Source organism: Amblyraja radiata, chromosome 16 (assembly GCF_010909765.2).
Source record: "Amblyraja radiata isolate CabotCenter1 chromosome 16, sAmbRad1.1.pri, whole genome shotgun sequence".
In the NCBI taxonomy this organism is placed as follows: domain Eukaryota; kingdom Metazoa; phylum Chordata; class Chondrichthyes; order Rajiformes; family Rajidae; genus Amblyraja; species Amblyraja radiata.
Genome location: NC_045971.1, coordinates 34,566,420 through 34,593,124, shown reverse-complemented (window position 1 = coordinate 34,593,124; position 26,705 = coordinate 34,566,420). Strand labels below are relative to the sequence as shown.

General features: G+C 48.1%; 1 protein-coding gene across 3 annotated transcripts in view; it reads left to right on the top strand.

The window, feature by feature from the left end:
- The window catches only part of fmnl1 (formin like 1), a 295,202-nt gene that overhangs the window by 99,696 nt on the left and 168,801 nt on the right, over positions 1 to 26,705 (top strand). For all 3 annotated transcript variants that reach the window (XM_033035438.1, XM_033035441.1, XM_033035439.1), the window contains exon 2: positions 23,982 to 24,065. In XM_033035438.1, coding sequence (XP_032891329.1) covers positions 23,982 to 24,065 — 84 coding nt within the window. The remainder of the gene's footprint in view (positions 1 to 23,981; positions 24,066 to 26,705) is intronic.

Genomic DNA, 26,705 nt, shown 5'->3' with positions numbered 1-26,705 from the left:
ATCAAGCTCCTGCATCGGATGAAATGTCAACTCCCCGGGCAGGTGATTGACCCCGGGTCGGGGCTGGTCGAACCTTCTGCATCGTTTAGAGCTTCCTAACATCGGTCTCTACCCAAGACTGCGATGTTGAAATCCGCAGGCAAGGGATGGGCTCCGATGGTAAGTCCACGTCCCCGCGGTGGGGCTCAAAGTCAATCCCGAGCAAAGCCTCCAGCTCCATGATGTTAGGCTGCAGAGCGACCGGAGATACAATCCGGAAAACATTCGCATCTCCAGCAAGCCTCCAACATGCCAGTTGTGCAGCCACTCCAAGGGGAAACTTACAATTGTTATTTGAGACTCGGAAAAATGTCAGCAAGTCCCTGTCACAAGATGAAAGTTACTTCGGACCAAAAGGTGTTCAGAGGAACCTTGTACATAAATCAGTGAAACATGCTGATCCAGCCATCTGTTAGGGAGCAAAAACATTGATTGGATTTTGTTGTAAAACTCTTTTATAAGTAGAGTACAAGAGATGTCCTGCTGTATTAATGTAGACCCTGGTGAGACTGTATCTGGACTACTTAAAGAACGGAGTAACTGTTCATAGAGTGAGCTGTCACCGGCTATGGAGACCCTGACACGGGCAAGAACGTCCCGTGGGTGTGATGAAGTAGCACCAGGTTACATAACTGGCCCGATCAAAAACTGAAGTTAAGTGTTAATGAAGCCGCAAAGGTGGCGGCGATGGTGGGCGCGGGGTGTAAAGACGAGCTCATGTGAGTGGAACGTGCCGTCACTGGTTACTGAAACCCACACTCAGTGAAGCTGTTGTCACTCTCCGAGCAGACAGGCATAATTGTGATAGAACATGGGGTCTGCCTGCCGGAGGCACAGATCACCACCGGAGGCATCGGTGATCCCAAGCTGCAGACACCTTGGTTCTCAGGCCCTCAAACCCAGGGGAAGCCTCATCAAATAACCTACTTATATCTCCCTAAAGGTTATAGGGAGTGCAGTGAATGTTCACCGGGTTTATTGGGGCTGGGGAGTATGTTGCAGATGAGGAGATTAAAGCAGAGAGTGACTAGAGTTCGGAAGGAGAGGTGATCTCATTGGAAGCTGTAAGATACTGACTAGGTTTGACAGTTCAGATGTAGAGATGTTGGTCCCACTGGCTGTGTGTCTAAAATCGAGAGGTCATAGACGCAAAATAAGAGGCCAGACATTCAGGACTGAACTGAGAAGACATTTCTTCTCCCAGTGAGTGGGGAATCTGGGATTCTACACCCAGAAGGGTTGTAGAGGCTCAGACGTCAGATACATGGATAGATTTCTGGGGATGAGATTAGAGCAGGATCGTGGTGAAAGGTCATTTTTGAGGCAGAGCAGGTGTGAGGGCCAAATGTTCTCCTCGTGCCCCAGTTTCTTGGATTCCAGCACAACCCTCAGTTTCACTTCAGATGCTGAAACAGCTGCCCCGACAGTTTGTCAGAGATGGGTCTATTATTTTTGGCAGCCTCCTTGTAAGAATTTCTATTTATATTTAGTATTTCCAATATACATTGCATTTTCTGCAGCTCTTTGTGTAATTGGTGCAATCTGAGAAAACAGTTGGATCTTTCTGTGTTGTTAAAAGTGATAGACAAATACTAAAGCCAGAGTTGTTAATGTTGTGGTGGTGAACACAGGACCGTTGAAGTTTCCATTCAAGGACTGATCACCTTCGGTCCTAACGACACACCTTTTGTTTGATTAGAAAAATAACTTGTTGGGGTATTGATGTGACAATATTGCCAGAATAACAAAGATGTGTTGTGTACAACTTAATATCGTGGATCTTCGAATCAAACGACACAGGAATTGGCCATTTAGCCCACCATGGCCTTGCCAACAACACAACCCTCACTCTGTATTAATCCCAGTTGCCAGCTCTCAGTCTATAGCCTTTCGTGCCATGGCTACTTTAAGTGCTTCTCTGGGTTATTTTAAAATGCTTTGAGGGTCTCTGCCCCTACCAACAATTTAGGCAGTGTGTTCCATATTGCAACCATCCTCTAGGTGAAAACCCTCTGCCCTGTGGTTTAAACTAATCTATGCTATGCGGAAAAGTCTCCTACCTTCGACCCCGGTTATGCTCCTGATAATTCTGTACACTTCTGCCAGCCTCCTCCACAAGGAGATGATACCCAATCTGTATTTCATTCATTTTCCAGGTCCCCACTCCTTCATCTTCATCATGGATGTCCAGTCACTCTTCACCTCCATCCCCCACCAAGAGGGTCTCGAAGCCCTCTGTTTCTTCCTCAACCGCAGAACCAGCAAATTTCCATCTACTAACACTCTCCTCTGCCTAGCAGAGCTGGTCCTTACCCTCAACAACTTCTCCTTTGACACCTCCCACTTCCTCCAGATCCAACACGTAGCTATGGGCACTCACATGGGCCCCAGCTATGCCTGCCTCCTTGTCGGGTACGTTGATTAATCCCTGTTCAAGTGTACACTGAAACTATCCCCGAACTCTACCTCTGCTACATTGACAACTGCATTGGTGCTACCTCCTGCACCCATGCAGAACTCACTGACTTCATCAACTTCACCACTAATTTCCATCCTGCATTCAAATTCACCTGGACCATCTCCGACATCTCCCTACCGTTTCTAGATCTCACCATCTCCATCACAGGAAACAGACTATTGACCAATATCTACTATAAACCTACTGATTCCCACAGCTAGCTTGACTACGCTTTTTCCCAACCTGCTTCCTGTAAGGACTCTATCCCCTACACCCAATTCCTCCGTCTTCGCCGCATCTGCACCCAGAATGAGGTTTTCCATACCAAGACATTGGAGATGTCCTCATTCTTTAGGGAACAAGGGTTCCCCTCTTCCATTATAGATGAGACTCTCACTAGGGTTTCCTTGATATCCCGCAGCTCTGCTCTTACTCCCCCTCCCCCTATCCATAACAAGGACAGAGTCCCCCTTGTCCTCACCTTCCACCCCATCAGCCGTCGCATACAGCATACAATCCTCCAACATTTTCGCCACCTCCAACGGGATCCCACTACTGGCCACATCTTCCCATCTCCACCCCTTTCTGCTTTCTGCAGAGACCGTTCCCTCGCAACTTCCCGGTCAACGTCCCTTCCCTCCCAAACCACCTGCAACCGTAGGAGATGCAACATCTGTCCCTTTACCTCCCCCCTTGACTCCATCTAAGGGCCCAAACAGTCTTTCCAGATGAGGCAGAGGTTCATTTGCACCTCCTCCAACCTCATCTACTGTATCTGCTGTTCTAGGTGTCTACTTCTCTACATCGGCGAGACCAAGCGCAGGCTCGGCTATCGTTTCGCTGAACACGTCCGCTCAGTCCGTATTAACCTACCTGATGTCCCGGTGGCCCAGCACTTCAACTTCGCCTCCCATTCCCAATCTGACCTTTCTGTCCTGGTTCTCCACCATTGTCAGAGTGAGGCCCAGCACAAATTGGAGGAACAGACCTCATATTTTACACTCCCAGTGGTATGAACATTGACTTCTCTAACTTTCGATAGCCCTTACTTTCTCTCTCCATCCCCTCCCCCTTCCTAGCTCCCCACCAGTCTTACTGTCTCCGCCTACATTCTATCTTTGTCCCTCCCCTGACATCAGTCTGAAGAACGGTCTCGACCCGAAACGATGCTGCCTCACCGGCTGAGTTACTCCAGCATTTTGTGTCTACCTGTAAAGTCAGTGCTCAGAGCGGAACCAATGCATCTCAGGCAACACGTTGGTCAATCTCCTCTGCACACTCTCCAGTGCCATCACTCCATCCTTTGGGCAGCACGGTGGTGCAACAGTATAGTTGCTGCCTTACAGCGCCAGTGTCTCAGGTTCAATCCTGACTACGGGTGCAATCTGTACCCAGTTCTCCCCGTGACCTGCGCGGGTTTCCTCCCACACACCAAAAACGTGCAGGTTTGTAGGTTAATTGGCTTGATATAATTGTAAATTCTTCCTAGTGTGTGTAGGATAGTGTTAGTGTGTGGGGATCGCTGGTCGGCATGGATTTGCTGGGCCGAAGGGCCTGTTTCTGCACTGTATCTCTAAACTAAATTAAACTCAACCTATGGTGTGGCAACCAGTGGCTACACCAGTGGGGTTGATGTGTCGCCTCAGGGTGCCTCTTTCCGTTGATGGGTTGACAGGGAAGAGCTCTCCTGACCACACTGAAACAACTAATATTCTAACCGGTTTAAATATTGGTTTTTGTAATGCAATAAATCAATCAATCACAATCACAATATTACTTTATTAGCCAAGTATGTTTTGCAACATACGAGGAATTTCATTTGCCAAGTCAGTCATACAAATAAAAAGCAACAGAACACACAAAACACATTTTAACATAATCATCCATCACAGTGACCCCTCCACATTCCTCACTGTGATGGAAGGCGAAAAAAAGTTCAATCTCTTCCCTTTGCTCTCCTGTGATCGGGGGGCTCGAGCCCTCCATGAATGTGACGATCTTGACTCCAGTAACCGGTGGCGGGCCCTCCGCATCGAGGCGATCAGCTCCTGCATCAGGGGGATTTCAGCTCCCCTGTGCCGGGCGATCGAACCCCGCGTCAGTGCTGGTCGAACCTTCCACAACATTGGCGCTCCCGACTTCCACAGCCTCTCCCGAGACTGCGAGCTCCCGATGTATAGTTCGCAAGCCACAGTTGGAGCGATCCCAGGCAAGGGATCGACTCCGATGTAAGTCCACGCCCCGCGGTGAGGCCCAAGGTCAGTCCGAGGAGGCCTCCAGCTCCATCGATGGTAGGCCGCAGAGCGACCGGAGTATGCGATCCGAAAATTAATCGCATCTCCGGGAAGATAAGAAACTGAAACCCCCCCCCCCCCCCCCCCCCCTCCACATAAAACATACCGGAGAACATTTACACAAACTTAACACACACTAAAAATAAATTAAAAGAAGACGAAAAAATGAGCAGACCCTTGGCGGGGCTGCCAATCGTGCGGTGCCCCTGGTGATTGGCCATTAGTTGAAACTGAGTAGCCAAGGGAAGGGAAGGACGGAATATTTGAGATGGGGTTAATCTTCCAGTAGAAACATATATGTGTTAGGAAATGAAAACCCAGCTCTCTTACCTTCTCAAAGGCTTGGCCAACAACTCACCTGCCAAGGTGACCATGGTCACTGAACGTCACTACAGTGCCCACTCGCCACGTTTGAAGTCTGACTGCTAATAGTGGCCCATTGCATCCCCATGAGGCTTTCCCCACAGTCACTTGCACACAAACAGCATGGGGTGAAGATGAAAGGTCATTCATGAAAGGTCATTATCCTTTAACATTCAATCTTTCTCCCTCCAATGATGCTGACTAATCTGCTGAATATTTCTAGTCTGGGTGTTTTTATTTCTGGGAGGTGGTAAATGTTGGCGACAATACAGTGGGCAGCAGAGGACCTGGGCTAGGTGTATGGTGAATGTGGTCCTCTGTGGCTGTTGGGGCAGGTTGACTGGCGTGGCTGTTCTGCACTCACAGTGGGTAGGTGGGATCTAGGCTTCCTTCCTCCAGCAACATGTTGGGACGATTCAACAGGTCAAGCAGCATCTGTGGACAGAGAAACAGTCAATGCTGGGTTGTGGCCTCTGTGAAATTAGCTGGTTACATGGCTAGTTCTACATTGTCTGGGCTCAGCATCACAACTGGGATGTTGTCTGATGCGGTCTCTTCTGTTCCACCTAATCCATTGCACTGTTTCTTGCTGACTGTACTGTGGTGATGATGGCGATGTGGGGAGAAGGCAGAGATGGTCCATCTACTCAGCACCACTGCCTCTGCCGGGCTCTTTGTACCTACATGCTGGGACCTGCTACCCATGAAGTTGGGGATGTTTGTGGATGATTAGTTGTCCATCACTGTACTGGATTGGGTGTAGAAAGGAACTGCAGATATTGGGTTATACTGAAGATAGACACAAAGTGCTGAAGTAACTCAACAGGTCTGGCAGCACCTTTGTGATGTTTGGGTAGAGTATGTTGACTGAGAAGACTGCTTAACCCTGTTACATGCTGGTTTATGTTTGAGCATACATGTGCCATGGTGCTGAAACTTGTGAGTGGAACCATCTGGAGGCACACCTGATATTGTAAATCTTCGTGCTATTATCGGTTTTGACCAGATGTGATCTTACATCAGAGGCCCTCCATCACTTCCTCATTGCCACAAAGAAAATGGTTTAATCACTGTCCCCTTTGAACCCACGCCCCTCTCTCTGTCTCAGCGCTCAGATGCTGTCTCTGTCCCTGTGTTGCTCACTTCAGGTGAAGTTTAGTTTAGTGTGGAAATACAACACGGAAACAGGTCCTTCGGCCGCACAATAGCACATGCTGTACAAACTAGGGCCAATTTACAATTGTACCAAGCCAATTAACCTACAAACCTGTACCACTGGAGTATGGGAAGAAATCGAAGATCTCTGAGAAACATGGGGAGAATGTACAAACTCTGTACTGACAGCACCCGTAGTCGGGATTGAACCTGGGTCTTCGGCACAGTATTCAGTATTCAGTATTTCTTTAATATCATTTTCACTGAGTACTTGCATACACAGAGGAAACGAAAAATCGTTGCTCGATCAGTTTCAATTCAGTGTAGTTTATAAAAAAGGATAAATACATAGAGTTTTAAAAACAAGTTAAATTAACATGTCTAAAAACAGAAAGTAGGCCTAAAATTTACAATAGAATAAAAACAGACATTCCGACCGACAGTGGCTTTACTTTGACAGGTGCCTAACTGTCAAAGTATGGACGAGGTTGAATGTGTTGGTGAACGATATTTGGGGAGGGGTCTAAGTCCGTTAATCACTGTAAGGCAGCAACTCTACCGCTGCACCACCGTGCCACCATTTATTTAAATGTGGCTCTTTGTCCTGGGAAGTTGATGGTTGGCAGTGCCTTTAATACATGGGTTTAGAGACAGCTACGGGGAGACGTGGGTGTGGAGATGGGGAGGGGTTGGGGAGGGTGCGATGATGGCATTCTTCTCCCTGGTAAACAGGAAGTGATGGAAGGTTTGCGAGGTGAGATATCATCTGTTGCAAACCGCTCAACTGACATGAGCTGACAGTGACTGTGTCACCGATCTCATGGTGAACGTGTGTTGGGATGGGAGGGGTTGTGGTCTCAGTGGAAGGTCAGGGGGGAACGGTGAACGGTGCAGAGGGAAATGCCGGCAAGCTGTAGGCCGGAAACCGAAAGCAGAACGACCAATCACACAGCTTCCTTCCCCCAAGGGCTCAGCTCAAAATACACACAGATTTGCAGATGTATGTGTGGTGTGCGTGCTGAATAGGAACCTCCCTCCAAATGTGTAGAGATGGAGTGATGAAAGGTGTGATTGATGAGGGAACTTGTGCAAGAGTCACTGCATCCATCTCAGCATTGCTGCTTGCAACACAATGATGTTCCAGGTAGTGGACAGTGTCTGCCACTGGCCCAGTGAGTGGTGTTCCCTGACTGGCTAACAATCGAATAAATAATATAATAATAATATATCTTTTATTGTCATTGCACGTCAGCGCAACGAGATTTAGTGTGCAGCTCCACTGATGTACAAGAAATGTAAATAAATACAATACATAAATAAACAAGCTGAATTGATTGACGTGACCATCTGAGGGAGACTGTCCAAAGGGGGTGGGTGGGGGGGCACTCATTAGGGCCGGTTCAGAGCCGCTATAGCTCTAAACCACGCTAAAGCTGCACAGGAGGGAACTGCAGATGCTGGTTTAAACCGAAGATAGACACAAAAAGCTGGAGTAACTCAGCGGGTCAGCCAGCAGCCCTAGAGAGAAGGAATAGGTGACGTTTCGGGTCGAGACCCTTCTTCAGTCCTAAATTTTGCTTGGCCTCTTGATCGCCGTTGAGTTTGCTGAGTTTCCTGGTGTACCTTGACCCATTCCATTATGCACAGTTGTGGTGTTGCTGCAATGCCCTGATGAAGGGGAATAGATTCTGTCAAATCTATTCGAGTTAGTTAGAGCAAGACTAGACAGTAGTGGATGGAGGGGAACTAGAAGTTATGTTATCACAGAGAGTCATAGAGCACAGGAAGAGGTCCATCAGACAACCGTATCCATGGTGACCATGCATACCCACTATACTCAGCCCTTTTACCTGCACTTGCTCGAGCTTCCACGAGGCCTTTAGTAAAGTGTTTCACAATCAGTTTTTATTTTTAGAGATACAGGCGGAAACAGCTACTTAAGCTCTCTGGGTCCGCACCAGCCATCGATCACCCCACACATGATCCTACACACATTAGGGTCAATTACAATCTTACTGAAGCCAATTAACCTACAAAAATCTACGTTTTTGGAGTGTGGGAGGAAACTGGAGAAAACCTGTGCTGGTCATGGGGAGAACGTACAAACTCGGTACAGACCACCACCCATTGTCAGGATCGAACCCGGGTCTTTGGCACTGTAAAGGGCCTGTCCCATGAGCATACGACTGTATGCGGCAAGCGCGACCTAACGTGGTCGCTTGAGCCGTACGGCTTCGGGCGGCCGGTCCTACTTCGATCGCCGGAGCCGTATGGAGTTGTGCGGAGCTGGTCCCCAACTTATCTGGCCCTGGGGATTTATCGGCCTTTAATCCATTCAATTTACCTAACACCACTTCCCGGCTAACCTGGATTTCACTCAGTTCCTCCATCTCATTTGACCCCCGATCCCCTGCTATTTCCGGCAGATTATTTATGTCTTCCTTAGTGAAGACAGAACCAAAGTAGAACCAAAGACAGAACCAAAGATTGAGGCAGCCATGTTCAAAATGAATGGCAGTGCTGGCTCGAAGGGCCGAATGGCCTCCTCCTGCACCTTTTTCCATGTTTCTATGTTTCTATGAATAAGAGAGAAAAAGGAAAAGGCACCAGGTTTGGAAAGCAAGTCTAGACGGAAAAGGAGATGGAATGCCTATTCCGGGAGAGAAGGCAGCTCAAGAAGTAGTGGAGGAAGGCATCTGATAGTGAGAAGGAGGGCATCAACATTCTCCAGGCAAACATCAAAAGCCATTTAGCAACCCTGAGACGAGCAGAGTACCTGCGGAGATCACGAAAAAAGAAAGAATGAACGAGATCACGCTTCTTCAAGGACCCCTATAAGTTCGTAAAATCACTTTTCATCAAAGAAAAGGGAGGAAGCCTGAAAACATCAAGGCAGGAGCTGGACGAGCATCTGGGAAGAATGCATGCGGATGACAAGAGACACCCAAAGACAGCTATTCCATCCGACATTCCACCAATTGAACAACCAGAGCACCAGATGGACATTAGTCCTCCAAAGTGGAGGGAGGTGGAATAGACAGTAAAGCGGGCAAGAGCATCTTCAGCCCCAGGGCCAAATGGGGTTCTGTATCGAATCTACAAGGATGCTCCTGATGTTCTTCGCTTCCTGGGGAGGCTAATGAGAGTGGCTTTGGAGAAGAGAGTCATACCCAAAGCATGGCGCAGGGCAGGAGGAATCCTGATTCCGAAAGAGAAGGACTCCACAGATATCAGCCAATTCCGCCCTATCAGTCTCCTCAATGTAGAGGGTAAGATCTTCTTCAGCATCATAGCTCAGAGGATGACCAGCTATTTAGAGAGAAACAACCTTGTGGATACAACTGTCTAAAAAGCAGGCATCCCAGGGTTCTCTGGATGTCTCGAACATACCAGCATGATTTGGCACCAAATCTAGACTGCAAGAAAAGAGAAGAGAGATCTGCATGTCATTTTCCTTGACCTTGCCAACGCATTCGGAACTGTCCCTCACTGTTTCCTCTGGGCATCCTTTGACTTCTTCAGGATACCAGAGACTATCGCAAGCCTTGGCAAGGCTTAGTTTCAGGATCTGCAGCTCTGTTTCACCACGCCTGACTTTACGACCACATGGCACTGCATGGAGATTGGCATTATGGTGGGGTGTACCATCTCCCCATTGATTTTTACAATGGCTATGGAAGTCATCATAAGGGCCTCCAAGTGGGTAGTGGGTGGCGAGCGGCTGAAGTCTACCACCCATCAGGGCCTACATGGATGACATGACAATCATAACAACAACATCACCTTGCACCAGGAGCCTTTTAGCGAAGCTTCAAGAGAACATCACTGGGGTCAGAATGAAATTCAAGCCATCCAAATCAAGAAGCATTTTCTATAATCAAAGGCAAACTGACAGATCAAAGGTTCTTCATTGATCAAGAACCTATTCCAACTGTGTCAGAGAAGCCAATCAAAAGTCTGGGAAGACGGTATAACTCTAAACTGAAGGACACTGATCAGGCTAACGAGTTTAGGCAAGAAGTCATCAAAGGTCTGGCGAACATTGACCGATCCATGCTGCCTGGAAAGCTGAAAATCTGGTGTCTGCAGTTTGGGTTACTAGCTCGCTTTATGTGGCCACTACATGTATGACATCACCCTCACAAGAGTCGAGAAGATGAAAAGAACAATCAGCTGTTTTGTGAGAAAGTGGTTAGGTGTTCCTCGGTGCCTGAGCAGCGTAAGCCTGTACGGTCAGGGGGTACTCCAGCTGCCTCTCTCTAGTATCACAGAGGAATTCAAGTCAGACTAGAGATGACCCTGGCAGAATCAAGGGACACTGTCATCCGAGCGGCTGCTCCAAACCTGGCAACAGGAAAGAAGTGGCCGGCTAAGAATGCAACACAGCAGGCAAAATCTGCTCTCCACCAAGGCGACATGGTAGGGCAAATCCACCACGGAAGAAGTGGCTTGGGGCTTGGCGGAAAGCGACGTTGCTGGAACAAGGCATCATCACTGGAGTTGGTCATGGCCGAAGTCCGCCGACAGGAGGAGTTGAGTAGGTGTGCCAAGGTTGTGTCGCAAGCCAAACAGGGCCAGAGGATGAGATGGGAGAGTGTGGAAAAGTGGAAGTTCAGCTGGGAGATGGAGGTGAGCAGGATAAGTTTCCTCGTTCGGGCAAACTATGATGTCCTTCCTAGCCCAAAAAATCTCAACCAATGGCTGGGCGAAGATCCATCATGCCCCCTGTGTTCAACACCAGCCACACTTAAGCACATCCTCACTGGGTGTAAAGTAAGCCTTTCCCAAGGACGGTACACCTGGAGACATAATCAAGTGCTCGAATGCCTGGCAGCGACTCTGGAAAGCAGGAGAAGAACCAACAATGTCCTGCTGCCCAGAACAACCAACCCAGTTAAGCCAATTCGGGAGGGGGAACAAAGGCAATGGAAAATTCCACCAATTTCATTTTTCTCTTCATCATGTATCTGTGTTCTGTGGGTGGCTTGATTGTAATCATGTATAGTCTTTCCGCTGACTGGTTAAGGTGCAACAAAAGCTTTTCACTGTACTTCAGTTCAAGTGACACTAAACGAAACTAAACTGAGCTGAGGTCAACACTAGTTCTATGTTATCACACGTTCTCATCCATTCCCTACACACTGGGGCCAATTACTCTACAAACCCGCATGTCTTGGGGAGGTGGGAGGAAACCAGAGCACTCGGAGGAAAGGTACACGGTCACAGGGAGAACGTACAAACTCCACACAGACAGCACCCGAGGTCAGGATGGAACCCAGGTTTTTGACACTGTGAGGCAGCAGCTCTACCCGCTGGTGTGCAGACCCCACTCCGCAAGATGAGAAGGACAGTTGTATTTAAGGGACACGTGTAGGCTAATCGCACGCTTATTGGTGGATAGTGGCTTATCAATATCTCAGCCATTTCACTCATCTTTACCTCATATCCTGTTACACGGGCCTAACAAAAAACTGTCAACCACAGGAAACAACGGCAGATTGTGCAACCTATTCTGGGGAGAGACACAAAGAAAGTGGGAGAGGAAGAGAGAGAGAGGGAAAGATGAGAAGAGGGAGAGAGTGAAAGGGAGAGGGAGAGTGTGGGAGAGGGTGAGAGAGAGAAGAAATTGGGGGAGAGTGGGAGAGGGTGAGAGGAGGTGAGGGAGAGAAGAGATGGGGAGAGGGAGGGGGAGAAGAGAAGAGAGGGGAGACAGGGAGGGAGAGGGGGAGAGTGAGAGGGACAGAGAGAGGAAGAGAGAGGGAGAGAGAGGGAGGGAGAGGGAGAGGGAGAGAGAGAGGGAGGGAGGGAGAGAGGGAGAGAGGGAGGGAGAGGGAGAGGGAGAGGGAGAGGGAGAGGGAGAGGGAGAGGGAGAGGGAGAGGGAGGGATGTGAACCCCTTTCACAGGGTAGAGGGACAGACGAGGTTGAACAGACTGGTGCACAACAACCAACATCATAAACACATGGCCTGTGGGCCACAGTACATGTGTCAGCGGTGAAGCCAGTAGCCATCAGTGAGAGAACACGGAGCAGTTGAGATAGTGTGATGACCGGCCCAGTCTCTCTGTTCTCACCACATCCTCATTTAATTCTGAATTTCAATACAGCAACGGTAGCATTGCTGCCTTACAGCACCAGACACCCATGTTCGATCCTGACCAAGAGTGCTGTCTGTACAGAGTTGGTACGTTCTCCCCGTGCCCTGCGTGGGTTTTCTTCAGGTGCTCCCACATTCCAAAGATGTACAACTTTGTCGGTTAATTGGCTTTGATCAAATTGTACATTGTCCCTATTGTGGAGAATAGAGTTAGTGTGCGGGGATCGCTGGTCGGCACAAACTCAGTGGGCTGAAGGGCTTGTTTCCGTCATGTATCTCTAAAGACTAAACTAAACTAAACTAAAATTGGCATGGCAACCAGGTGTGAGTAGCTGTGGCAAGTACGATTCACGGGTTTCGGAAACACGGACTTCGGGCATTAGGGTGACTAAACACGGGGGTTGCCAGGGCAACCTCCAGGGCAGTGACAGGATGAGTGGTGATAAAGGATACTGGACCTGCCATCACTCGAGGGCAGCCTTGGCCTTCAGTAGGCTTTGCTGCAACCACTTTGTCACCTTTGCATTGTCCCCGTCTACTGAAAGGAGAATGTCTTTGATGGGTGGACAGGTGAACTGGGGGAGTTTTGAGATGCTTCAGTGAGGGTCATAGGTCAACCTCCGGTCATACCTCATGGGCTGACACCTTTACCCACTGTGGTTCTCCTCCGGACTTGGAAAATACCAATAGCTGAAATGTGCTGCTCTGACCATTATCTGAACATCAGCAGCAGTCAGGAGTCTATTTTAGAGTTAGCTGTAGATGCAGGCAGCACTGTGTTAAACTTTCGAGCCTGGCTTTTGAGAGCTACACACTGAGCATAGCTGATGTGGGAACGTTTCTACACCTCAATTAAACCATGATGACTTTGTTCCCACATGCAAGGATAACTAACAGAATTTTAATTACTGTGAGTGTCCTTGTGGGATTTTGAATAGTCTTGGGGTTATAGGTAGTGAGATGCTCTATTGACTGAATTAATCTAAAGCTTCTCATTTAAAGCAAAGTTCAGCCTGCAATTATTTTACCTTTTTTTATTGGCATCATTCAAATGGTTCTGTGTTGGACAGGTTCCACAGTGATCTTGAGCAGAAGTGCTGAGCTGTTGTCCTTCAGATGAGGCATGAGAGAGAGGGCACTGCTATTCTCCAGTGAGGATGGAGTGACCCATTGCCAGGGATCTCCAAGTGCCAGTATACTGGATGGGCTGAGCAGGTGTTGTTACACAGCCTGAGTGTGGAGCTCTGCTCTTTGTGGTCTGCCAGCTGCATTTCCATGTGGCACTGCCGACTAAAGCACTCTGGGCCGACTCGAGACACTTGGGGTGAAGCCTGAATGCAAATTACTTCTCTATTCATTGTTCCACTCCCATTTAGTGGACCGTTTTGTAATGTTGATTATTAATGTTGTTTGTTTTCCGGCCCAGTCCTGCTGTGAATCGCCTCGTCATACGTGATAGTTGTGAATCTGTGGAATTTTCTGCCACAGAAGGCAGTGGAGGTCAATTCAGTTTTTCAAGAGAGATTTAGAATTAGCACTTAATCAAGGGAAATGGGGAAAAAAGCCAGAATGGGGTACCGATTTTGGATGATCAGCCATGATCATATTGAATGGCGGTGCTGGCTCGAATGGCCTACTCATGCACACATTTTCTATGTTTCTATGATAGGAGCAGAATTAGGCCATTCGGCCCATCCAGTCTACTCTGCCATTCAATCATGGCTGATCTATATTCCACTCCTAACCCCATTCTCCTGCCTTCTCCCCATAACCCCTGACACCCTTGCTAATCTTCTCCCAGTGTTGGTACGTATGACCACTGAGTGATGGTGTCCTGAGCCCCCCCCCCCAGAGTCTGGTGCAGGGATCTTCCCCTGTTCTTCGACTGGCCCCACATCCTGGTGGCCTTCACCCTGCGTCTGGTCCTACTCTGATTCCCCTTCCACGTATCCTCGCTCAGATCGAGCCCTCTGTTTGATCCCATGTCATCAATAACCCCATTCCCTTGACCTTTGGCCTTGACCGTTCACACTTGACCTCATGAACAATTAGGAACACTTTGAAACGAGGTACCACCTCTCACGTAAGCTTTTTAGAATCCTACACCTTGTGTGGTGAAGTAGAGTGTGTGAGCCCTCTGGTGAGGAATGATAGCTGCAGAAATATTCTAGATAAGTGAACAATCAAATAATATTTAATCTGCAGCGAATAATTACAAATGTGAATTGAGCTGCAGGTTATGCTGACAAAATTCACTGTACACCAGTTACACAGAGGTTTTTTTTAAATACATCTTCTCTTTATCATTGAGCCCTCAGAGGGCTGTTGCTGTTTGCAGAATGACTGCAGTTAGCAGTAGCTGAAATGAAGTGCTTCTTTTGTGCACTAACACCATTGGACAGCAGGTGCTATTTTTAAAACTGAGAAAACTGGTTCTGTTCTGACGCGATGTGAAAATGACTCTTTTAAAATGCAGTGTTTGTGAAATGTCAGGTGGTGTCAGCCCGAGCCCCGGCCACTTGTTCATTGTGCTTGGCGGAACAGGGTGGAGGGAGCCCTTCCCACGATCTCTGTTAACTTCTGAGCTGGAGCTACAGATTCCACAGCAGTCAGCAACCCCTGGAGTTCTCACTGAAGCTAGGAAGCACATGCTTATCAGTGATGAGAAAGTGCTGCTCTTCACATCTTCACATGGTCGGTTGGGGCTCTGCGAGTCGGCTGCCCTGCCAGCAGCGTGTTCGTTATTTTGACTTTTTGTTGTTTTTTTTAGTATGTCCAAATTTAAGGGCCTGTCCCACTTTGCGATTTTTTCGGCGACTGCGAGCATCAGTGATTGACTGGCATCAGGTTATGAAGTCCTTGATCACTTCTCTCATTGTGGGAATACCTGTGCACAGTTAACTCACAGATTGAGAAAAAATGATCATTAAATATTGGTCAGAACACCAGGGGAAACTCATCTGTCTGCTTCAAAACCAACTTGATCTGGGAATTGCACAACACTGGGTTTTGTCAATAAAAAGGCACTGTGTGTCATTCTCATGCTGCATAGGCAACACAGTCTGGGTCAGGCCCTTCGGCCTGTACAGACCATTTTTTTTCACCCATCTACTCTAATCCCATCTATTCTCCACACACAGCCATCAACTCCTGGTGAGGTTTTGCAAGCACTGTCTGGTCTCTGCATGAAGCACGGTGGTGTTGATCTGGGCACCCAACACTCCTCAGCTGCTGACAGTGTTGTGGTTGAGGGTGTGTGCTACAGAGCTGGAGATAGCTGGGTGTGATGTACATACTGCTGATGATGAACCTAGTGAAGCTGTGATTTCAGTCTGCTTCGAAGCATCGTTCCATTTCCACTGTACCTTTCACTGGTAAAGTTGTTACACCTGATACACAAGGACAGTGTGATCACTCACATGATCTCGCAATAAATTCTGACCATTTATCACCCATTTACTCTAATCCCATCTATTCCCCATACACAACCATCAACTCCTCCCGAAGTAAGTAAGTAAATAAGTTTATTGGCCAAGTATTCACATACAAGGAATTTGCCTTGGTGCTCCACCCACGTAACAACATGACATACAGCGACAGTTACGAATGACTCAGAAAACACTAAACATTAATAATAATAAAACATTAAGGATAAAACACCATTGATCAAGCATGTGAACCAACAAAATATCAGATCAAAAGGCTACAGATTTTTGGCTGTTGAGTAGAGCAACTACTCGTGGATAAATACTGTTTTTATGTCTGGCTGTGGCAGCTTTGACAATCCCAAGTCGCCTTCCAGAGGGAAGTGATTCAAAGAGTTTGTGGCCAGGGTGAGAGGGGTCAGAGATGATCTTACCCTCTCGCTTCCTGGCCTTTGCAGTGTACAGTTCATCAATGGAGGGAAGGTTGCAGCCAATAACCTTCTCTGCTGATCGGACGATTCGCTGCAGCCTCCAGGTGTCGTGCTTGGTGGCTGAGCCAAACCAGACCATGATGGAGAAGGTGAGAACAGACTCTACGATGGCCGTGTAGAATTGGACCATCATTGCCTGTGGTAGATTGTGCTTCCTCAGCTGCCGTAGGAAGTACATCCTCTGTTGTGCCTTTTTAACGGTGGAGTCGATGTTAGCCCCCTACTTAAGGTCCTTGGAGATGATGGTTCCCAGGAACTTAAAAGATAGACACAAAATGCCATCAGCGTGTTAGATGGCATCTCCAGAGAAGAGGAATAGGCGATGTTTCGGGTCGAGACCCTTCTTCAGACTGAGAGGCAGGAGAGGTTGAGGAGGCTACACACCAGGATCAATCAACCTATCAATCTACACGTCTTTGAGATGTGGAAGGGAGGAAGCCCAAATAATGAAAGGTTGGAAAATTCCTGTCACTAAGATCATCCTCGCTACACCCTGTGCATCTTAACAAGTTGGTGAAGTTGGTGTTGAGATCAAAGACCAGACTGAATGGGCCAAATGGTCTTCTCCGCACAGATTTATTATGCTTGCGGCAGTGAGGGGGAGCATATTTGTATTGGTTTATGCACATCAAGACTCTGAGGGATCTATTAACCATGGGGACCTTGGGTTTGGATGTCCAAGCATTGCCTGAGTGCTATGTCTCATGTTCATGATTGATAGGAGCTGAATTAGGCCATTCGGCCCATCAAGTCTACTCCAAGTCTACTCCGCCATCTGCCATGGCTGATCTATCTCTCCTTCCCAACCCCATTCTCCTGCCTTCTCCCCATAACCCCTGACACCCGTACTAATCAAGAATCTATCTATCTCAGCCATAAAAATATCCATTAACTTGGGCTCTTCAGTGGTCTCCAGTCCTTGTTGCTTGGTGACCCTGGACTGGGTGACCCTCCCAACTCAGTCCCTCCACTAATCTGAAACTGCATTTGTCTCAGTGATACTGCAAGAGGTCACATGCTGGCGCTGAAAGGTCTGAAAGCCATAACAATCCCTCTCCCCCCCTGTAAACTGCCTCTTCAGCTTCACTGAGTAGGAAAGCCAGGAATTTAAGCTGCAGTTGTATAAATCTCTGATTGTGTCATGTTTGGAGCATTGTCTGCAGTTCTGGTCACCACACTATAGTAAGGATGGTGTAGTACACTACACTATAGTACAATAAGGATGTGGAGGCTTTGAAAAAGAAGCAGGAGAGGTTCACCTGGACTGGAGAGTGTTGGCTATAAGAAATCCAACCACCCGCGAACCAAGCATTGGAGGATGAATGGTGAGCTGATAAAAGTAAATAAGCTGAGAGGCATAGATGAGTAAATTGTGATTCTTTTTCTCAAGGTGGAGAGGTGAAATATTAGAGGACACAGGTTTAAGTTGAGAGGAAGGGTGTGTGTGTCATGGGCCGACAGGTTTCCCTTCTCTCTCACTTGATCCGACCAGTCTATAAGTGAATGTTCCAGTTTGAGGAGATGAAGGGTGCTGTATCTCCTCTGGCTGGGCTGCCAAAGTAGAGAGGCTAAAGGAGACTTCCCAAACACCCAACTATACCAGGTACAAGGCTTGAATCTTCAACCACTGATGTCTCTCATGCCCTTTATTCATGAGAGCTATTGTTCAGTGACCAACGATCCATTGTTAGTATAACCTCTCTAACCATAAGCACTGAAAGTCATACAAATAATGGGGTGTTTAAGAAAGAACTGCAGATGCTGGAACAATCGATGGTAGACAAAAAATGCTGGAGAAACTCAGTGGGTGAGGCAGCATCTATGGAGAGGCGACGTTTCGAGTCAAAACCCTTCTTCAAATAATGGTGGCATGGTGGTGCAGCGGTAGAGTTGCTGCCTTACAGCCCCAGAGACCAGGGTTTGATCATGACTACAGGTGCTGTCTCTCCGGAGTTTATATGCTCTCCCTGTGACGTCTGCGGGTTTTCTCTGCGATCACCGGTTTCCTCCCACACTCCAAAGATGTACAGGATTGTAGGTTAATTGGCTTGGTATAATTGTAAACTGTCCATAGTGTGTGTAGGATAGTGTTTGTGAGTGGGGATCGCTGGTCGGCATGGACTCGGTGGCCCAAAGGGCCTGTTGCCATGCTGTATTTCTAAACTAAAACTAAACTAAAACTAATGTATATCGGACCATTCTGCTGATCCTAGCCTCCAAGTGCAAGTTCCAGCCCATCCGCTGATCTGATAAGTAAAGGGCCTGTCCCACTTACGTGTCCTTGGCACGCAAATTACACGACCTCATGGTTGAGTTGAGGCGCACGGGCATCGTATGGCTGCGCGGGGCTGGTCCCACTGAGAAGCGCAGAGGGGTATGTAGTTGGGCGCGACATCGCGCGGGGCTCCGAAATTTTTGTAGCGAACAAAATCTTCGCTCGCCAATGGCCTGTCGCGTAACTGACAACCAAAGTGGGACAGGCCCAAGACCCTGGCGCGAAGCAACGTCTCACCTTCAACAGCAGCAGAAGCAGGCAAACGATTGCCGAACTCGGCCTGGGGCTCACGGCTGTTGCGGTCCAGATCCGCCCCCACTTCTACTCCCAGAGCGGGGCCAAGAAAATTGAAGATAGACACAAAATGCTGGAGTAACTTAGCGGGACCGGCAGCATCTCTGGAGAGAAGCAATGGGTGACGTTTCGGGTCAAGACCCTTCTTTCAGACTGAAGAAGAGTTTCGACCCGAAACATCATCCATTGCTTCTCTCCAGAGATGCTGCCGGTCCCGCTGAGTTACTCCTGCATTCTGTGTCCATCTTCAAATGACGTCACGCACTCCAGACGGCTGTGCGGTCGAATGAAGTCGCGCGCGATCTTCGCGGGCCCGTCGCGGCTCAACGCGACCACGAGGTCGTGTAATTAGCGTGCCAAGGACACGTAAGTGGGACAGGCCCTTAATCTGACAAACACAGAAGATTGTAGGATGGAACTGCAGATGCTGGTTTACACCAAAGATAGACACAAAATGCTGGTGTAACTCAGCGGATCAGGCAGCATCTCTGGGGAAAAGGAATAGGTGACATTTTGGGTCGAGACCCTTCTTCAGACTGCCGGAAGATAGTGTTGAAACACAGAAGTATGGTTTTTAATGCAAAAATTGTATTTTGAGCTGGCTGTGGGCCTTATGCTCTCTATCATCTGGGACAGTACAGATCCCAACAATGACTCACCATCTTTATCAATGAATGTTTCATCAATCCCAGGGATGCTGTAAGTTTTAAATAGCAACACAAAGTGCTGAAGAGAGCAGTCAGTTTTTTATTTTATTATTAAAACTGTAACTGCGAGAGCGTAATAATGAGGCTTGCAGTTGGTTGCAGCAGATGAGAGAAGCCTGTTATGACTGGAGCTGTCTGCGAGAGGTGCAGAGAGCACAGATATTTCAGTGCAGTGTCTACAGACATGCATTATTGATTCTGTAGCTGTCATTGCCGGCGTGTTTAGATAGGTTTGTATTAAGCAGTTAGGGACTCATTTGTCAACGCATTTCAGTCTGCCTAGGGGTATTGATATGGGTCTCATTTTTGTTTGGCATTGTGAGGTATTTACCAATGAACCAAGATATTTAAGAAAGAACTTCATCTTATCGAGTCCACACACAAGATTAGAAGTTGTTCAGCCAGAGCTGAACACACCTCTCGGCATCTACATACAATGGAGTCTTGCGCTTCTTGTGCTTCTTGTGCGTGGTGGTGGAAAGATTGGTGGAAACAAGGCCGCGACGTGAACGCTCTTTCCTTGATCCCAAGAAAGAACTGCAGACACTGGTAGATCGAAGGTAGACACCAAATGCAGGAGTAACTCAGCGGGTGGGGCAGCATCTATGGAGAGAAGGAAAAAGAGTCTCGACCTAAAACGTCGCCAATTCCTTCTCTCCATAGATGCTGCCTCACCCGCGGAGTTACTCCAGCATTTTGTGTCTACCAAGATATTTCATAGTCGGCATGTGAGGTTAGCATTCCTGTACACTTTGCTGTTTTGGGCCCAATCCTCGTGTTCTGTATAAGAATGTATTCACTAATTTAGCAAGTCGGGCTGCATGGTGGCTCAGAAAGTGTGTTGCTGCCTTACAGCGCGAGAGGCCTGGGTTCGATCCTGACTACAGGTGCTGTCTTTGCGGAGTTTGTACGTTCTGTGATACGTTGTATGATAGGCAGTCTTGGAAGCCTTACCCCACTACTCAAACCTCACGTCAAAAACCTCGGCGTGATATTTGACTCAGCACTGAAATTTGACAAACAAGTCAATGCCGTGGTAAAAGCTAGCTTCTTTCAGCTTCGGACGATAGCTAAAATAAAACAATTCCTCCACTTTGATGACCTCGAAAAGATCATCCACACATTTATCTCCTCCCGCCTAGATTACTGCAACTCTCTTTACACTGGCATCAGCCAATCTTCCCTGTCCCGCCTGCAACTGGTCCAAAACGCCGCAGCGAGACTCCTGACGGGCACCCGAAAAAGGGACCACATCACCCCGATCCTGGCCCCTCTCCACTGGCTCCCTGTGTGGTTCCATATACATTTCAAGACCCTCCTCTATGTCTACAAAGCCCTCAATGGGCTTGCCCCCTCCTACATTAAAAGTCTTCTAACCCACCACTCCACCTCCAGGTCCCTCAGATCGTCCGACTTGGGGCTGCTGAGTATCCCGCGGTCTAGGCATAAGCTTAGGGGCGACCGCGCCTTTGCGGTTGCAGCTCCTAGACTGTGGAACAGCATTCCCCTTCTCATCAGAACTGCCCCCTCCATCGACTCCTTTAAGTCAAGACTAAAATCTTATCTATACTCCCAAGCCTTCCCTGACGTCCACTGAGCGAGGGTTATATGTATATATGTATGTAGTTTGTTTGTTTATACTATTCTTATAACAAATGTAAAGCACTTTGGCCAACGAAAGTTGTTTTTTAAATGTGCTATATAAATAAATGTGACTTGACTTGACTTGACTCCTCTTGACCTGCGTGGGTTTTCTCCGAGATCTTCACTTTCCTCCCACACTCCGAAGACATACAGGTTTATAGGTTAATTGACTTGGTATAAAATGTAAATTGTCCCCAGTGTGTGTAGGATAGTTTTAGTTTAGTTTAGTTTATAGATACAGCACGGAAACAGGCCCTTAGGCCCACCGGGTCCGCGCCGACCAGCAATCCCCACACATTAACACTATCCTACACCCAATAGGGCCAATTTTTACATTTTCCAAGCCAATTAGCCTACAAACCTATACCTGTTTGGAATGTGGGAGGAAACTGAAGATCTCGGCGAAAACCCACGCAGGTCACGGGAAGAAGGTACAAACTCCGTACAGACAGCACCCGTAATCAGGATCGAACCCGAGTCTCCGGCACTGCATTCGCTGTAAGGCAACAACTCTACCACTGCGTCACCGTGACTGCCTTTGCTACTCTACCGCTGTGCCACCATGCATGGATCGCTGTTCAGTGCGGAGTCAGTGGGTTGAAGGGCCTGTTTCCGTAGGTGAGCCATAGGTGACTGGGCAATCTGAACCCAAGCACCAATTTGAAAGCGGCCGAAGGTGTGCATCCCTCGGGACAGCCCCCACTCTCCCACGGCCACCCTCGGACTGCAGGTCGGGTGGAGCGGAGGTTTGGGACAATGTTCATGACTTCACAGTGATGTGATGGACGCGGGGGTCTGGACCAATCACTGACAAGTCCCGCCCCCCGGCAACGTCAAGTCTGTTATTGGACTTTTCTGTTAAGCGGCAGTCGGTCCGTTGTCCTGTAGGCAACGCCGCCTTTCGGGTAGGTGGCGTTTCGACAGAGCGGCCATTTGGTAAGTTTGCTTTTAGGCAACGCAGCTTTTCGGTTCGTTGGTTTTTGGGCGTCCCACCCTTTCGGCTAGTTTGCATTTAGGCGTCCCATCCTTTCGGTTAGTAGGCGTTTCATCTTCGTAATCTTTCGGTTTATTGCCGTTTCGCCCTCGTTTCCATTCGGTTCTTTGGCTTCAACTTCTTTGCTTCGGCTTCTCATCCGTCGGCGCCATGCCCGCACACAAATTTGGCCGATATAACCGAACGCCTTGTTTCCATACGCTCTGCCTCTATGACAGCATCTGTGATCAGGATTGAGCCCTGGTCCTAGGCGCTGTGAGGCAACAGCTCCACCAGACACGCCACAGTGTGGCCCTATGGTAATGTAGTACACAGTTAACATTTCTGCAGAGTATTTCTGGTGTATATATCAACTACACAGTGGCCTTGCAGTAAGGTTGCTGCCTGACAGTGCCAGAGATCTGGGTTCGATCCTGAATATGGATGTTCTCTGAATGGGGGTTGTACGTTCTCCCCATGACCTGTGCGTTGCTTTTCTCCAAGCTCAACAGTTTCCTCCCCCAAACTCCAAAGACGTACAGATTTGTAAGCTATTTGGCTTTGGTAAAATTGTAAAGTGTCTCTAATGTGTGTAGGATAGTGTTAGTGTGTGGGGATCGCTGATCAGATCAGACAGTGGGCTGAAGGGCCTGATTCCGCACTGTATCCCTAAACTAAACTAAACTAAACTAAACCACGTAGATTTACAGTCACTGACCATTCCACAATGGATATTTCTGATCTTATTACATTCTGTAGGACCCTGGTGAGACTGCACCATGTTATTGAGTGCAGATCTGTGCTCATGGAAGGAGTACAATGAAGGTTCACACGGGGGTTCAGACATGGCAGGTCTGTTGTTTGAGAGTGGATTGAGCAGGCCTGCTGTCCCTGGAGTTTAGAAGAATATGGGGTGTTCCCAGTGCAATGTACAGACCATACACAAGACTGGTCAGGCCAGCTATCTGGGTACTGGGTACTGGGCAAGGCTGGTCAGGCCAGTTGTCTGGGCACTGGTCAAGGCTGGTCAGGTCAGCTGAATGGACACTGGACAAGGCTGGGCAAGCCAGCTGTCTGGATACTGGGCAACAAGCAATCACACTCTCAGCAAATGGGGTGAGACATTTAGAAGTGAGGTTAGGAGCAGTGTCTTCACTCAGAGATTGGTCTACCAGTGACATTCACTCCCACGGTAGTATGTGGAGCATCACTCAATATCTTGAATCTGAAGAACGGTTCCGACCTGAAACGTCACTTATTCCTTTTTCCCAGAGATGCTGCCTGACCCGCTGAGTTTAGTTTAATTCAGTTTAGAGATACAGCGTGGAAACAGGCCCTTCGGCCCAGCGATCCCCACACATTAACACTACCCACACTAGGGACAATTAGCCAATTAACCAACAAACCTGTCCGTCTTTGGAGTGTGGGAGGAAACTGACCATCCCAGAGAAAACCCACACAGGCCGTGGGGAGACGTACAAACTCCATGGTCAGGATCGAACCCGGGTACCTGCTGCTGTGAGGCAGCAACTCTACCACTTCACCACCGTGCCGTGGAGTTACTCCAGCATTTTGTGCTCATCACTGAATGTACTGAAAAAGCGGGTAGAGTTGTCGAACATCGATGAGTTTGGGAAGAGAGCAGGATTATAGTACTGAGATCAGGGTGAATGTGAAGGAGGTGTGAAGGGGTGAATGGTTTGCCCCTGCTTTCTGTGACTAACAAGATGAGGAATAATAAATCTCTCCCCAACTCTTTCTTTGCAGAACTGCATGAACCTCCCTCCGGACAAGATAAAACTGCTGAGCCAATACGACAATGAGAAGAAGTGGGAGCTTATCTGTGATCAGGTAACTTGATCTTGTTCAGCCTGGCCATGTCATGATACACTATGTAACCACTGTAACCAGTGCTACTGAAATCGTGCCTGGTGACTTCAGGACCTCCCAGCGAGGTAGACAGTTGAAGATGGAGCTGATTTGTGGGTCTGTGCTTGATTCTGATGCATTATTTTATTTGCAACTTTTCACAATCCTCCAGTTCTTTGAAAGGTCATTTCAATTTCACATCAGTAATTTTTCTTCTCGGATTTTTAAAATGGTCTAAAACCGTGGTAACATAGAAACATAGAAAATAGGTGCAGGAGGAGGCCATTCGGCCCTTCGAGCCAGCACCGCCATTCATTGTGATCATGGCTTATCGTCCCCTATCAATAACCCGCGCCTGCCTTCTCCCCATATCCCTTGACTGCACTAGCCCCTAGAGCTTTATCTAACTCTCTCTTAAATCCATCCAGTGACTTGGCCTCCACTGCCCTCTGTGGCAGGGAATTCCATAAATTCACACCTCTCGGGGTGAAAAAGTTTTTTCTCACCTCAGTCTTAAATGACCTCCCCTTTATTCTAAGTGTGGCCCCTGGTTCTGGACTCGTGCAACATTGGGAACATTTTTCCTGCATCTAGCTTGTCCAGTCCTTTTATAATTTTATATGTTTCTATAAGATATCCCCTCATCCTTCTAAACTCCAGTGAATACAAGCCTAGTCTTTTCAATCTTTCTTCATAACACAGTCCCGCCATCCCAGGGATCAATCTCGTGAACCTACGATGCACTGCCTCAATCACGAGGATGTCCTTCCTCAAATTAGGAGACCAAAACTGTACACAATACTGCAGATGTGGTCTCACCAGAGCCCTATACAACTGCAGAAGAACCTCTTTACTCCTATTCTGAAATCCTCTTGTTTTGAAGGCCAACATTCCATTAGCTTTCTTCACTGCCTGCTGTACCTGTAGGCCAACTTTCAGTGACTGGTATACAAGGACGCCCAGGTCTCGCTGCACCTCCCCCTTACCTAACCTAACCCCATTGAGATAATGGTGGCAGGGTGGCACAGTGGCGCAGCGGTAAAGTTGTTGCCTCACAGCACCAGAGACCCGGGTTCGATCCTGACTCCGGGTGCTGTCTGTACGGATTTTGTATGTTTTCCCCGTGACCTGTGTGGGTTTTCTCCGGAATCTCCGGTTTCCCCCCACACTTCAAAGGTGTACAGGATTGTAGGTTAATTGGTTTGGTATAATTATAAATTGTCCCTAGTGTGTGTAGGATAATGTTAGTATACGGGGATCACTGGTTGACAATGACGTGGTGGGCCGAAGGGACTGTTTCCCTAACCTAAACTAAATTAAACTAAAGCCTGTGCTGAGCTGGTTTTGTGGTGTTGCTTCTAAAAGGCCGGTGTGCTAGATATGCGTAGTAATATTTTGATATATTTCAGATTGTACAGTTTATTTCATAATAATATAGATCTTGTTCCCTCTCAACCCCATTCTCCTGCCTTCTCCGCATTGCCCCTAACATCCTCACTAATCAAGAATCTGTCAATCTCCGCCTTAAGAATATCCATTGACGGCCTCTGTGACAATGAATTCCACAGATTCACCAGCCTCTGACTAAAGAAATTCCTTCTCATCTCCTTTCGAAAGATGTGTCCTTTTGTTCTGTGGATATGGCCACTGGTCCTAGACTCTCCCACCAGTGGAAACATTCTTTCCACATCCACTCTATCCAGACCTTTCACTATTCGGTAAGCTTCAATGAGGTATCCCCCTCATCCTTCCACTTTGCTGAGCTGATTACAATGTAAGACGTGCAGGAGACGTGCGATCCTTCATAAACTCTACCAGACTGTGGACCCCCTGCCTGGGACGATGGTACTAGGCTTCTGGCAGCAGCCCCACGTTATTTGTGGTTTTGCTGACTGGTTTCCTACAAACACACGAGTCAGAGTCTGGAGCAGCCCCCCCCCCCCCCCCCCCCCCCCCCCCCCGAGCCACAAGCCTGCCATCTCATCAGCCCACACTGATCCCACTGGAACCTCTGACCACAGTAACCTCTCACCCCTTGCTTGAAAATCTTCTAAGACTATGCCCAATATCTTGTGAGGAAGTGAGTCCCAAAGAGTAACGACACACTGAGAGAAGGAACGCACTTCATTTCTTCTCAAATGATGGTGATAAACTCAGGGGCATGCAAACACAGAAACAGACTTCAGCTCAATTTGTCCATGTCAACAAAGATGGTCAATCTAAGCTCGTCCCACTTGCCCGCATTTGGCCCACATCCCACAGAATCTCCCATCACAGTAGGGAATGCGGACAAACCGCTGTGGTGGATGTTTATGTCAAATCTTTATGTAGTTGTGACTGTATAGGAAACCAAATTCCTCGTATGTTGCAAAACATACTTGGCTAATAAATTAATAAATGACGATTACGATTATGATTATGGTGATGTTGAACGGTGATGCTTAGTTTGGGACCCGTGTTGACCTTCCTCACATTGCTCAGGCAGGAGGCAGCAGCACTGGGCCTGGCTCCTCATCCCACTCGCCTGGTCCCTGTTGGACCAGGGTCGGCCTGTGGGCATTGACCAGCAGTGGGCGGGAGGGAAGGGGGCATTGCAGGAAGAGCCGGGCAACGGACAGAAGT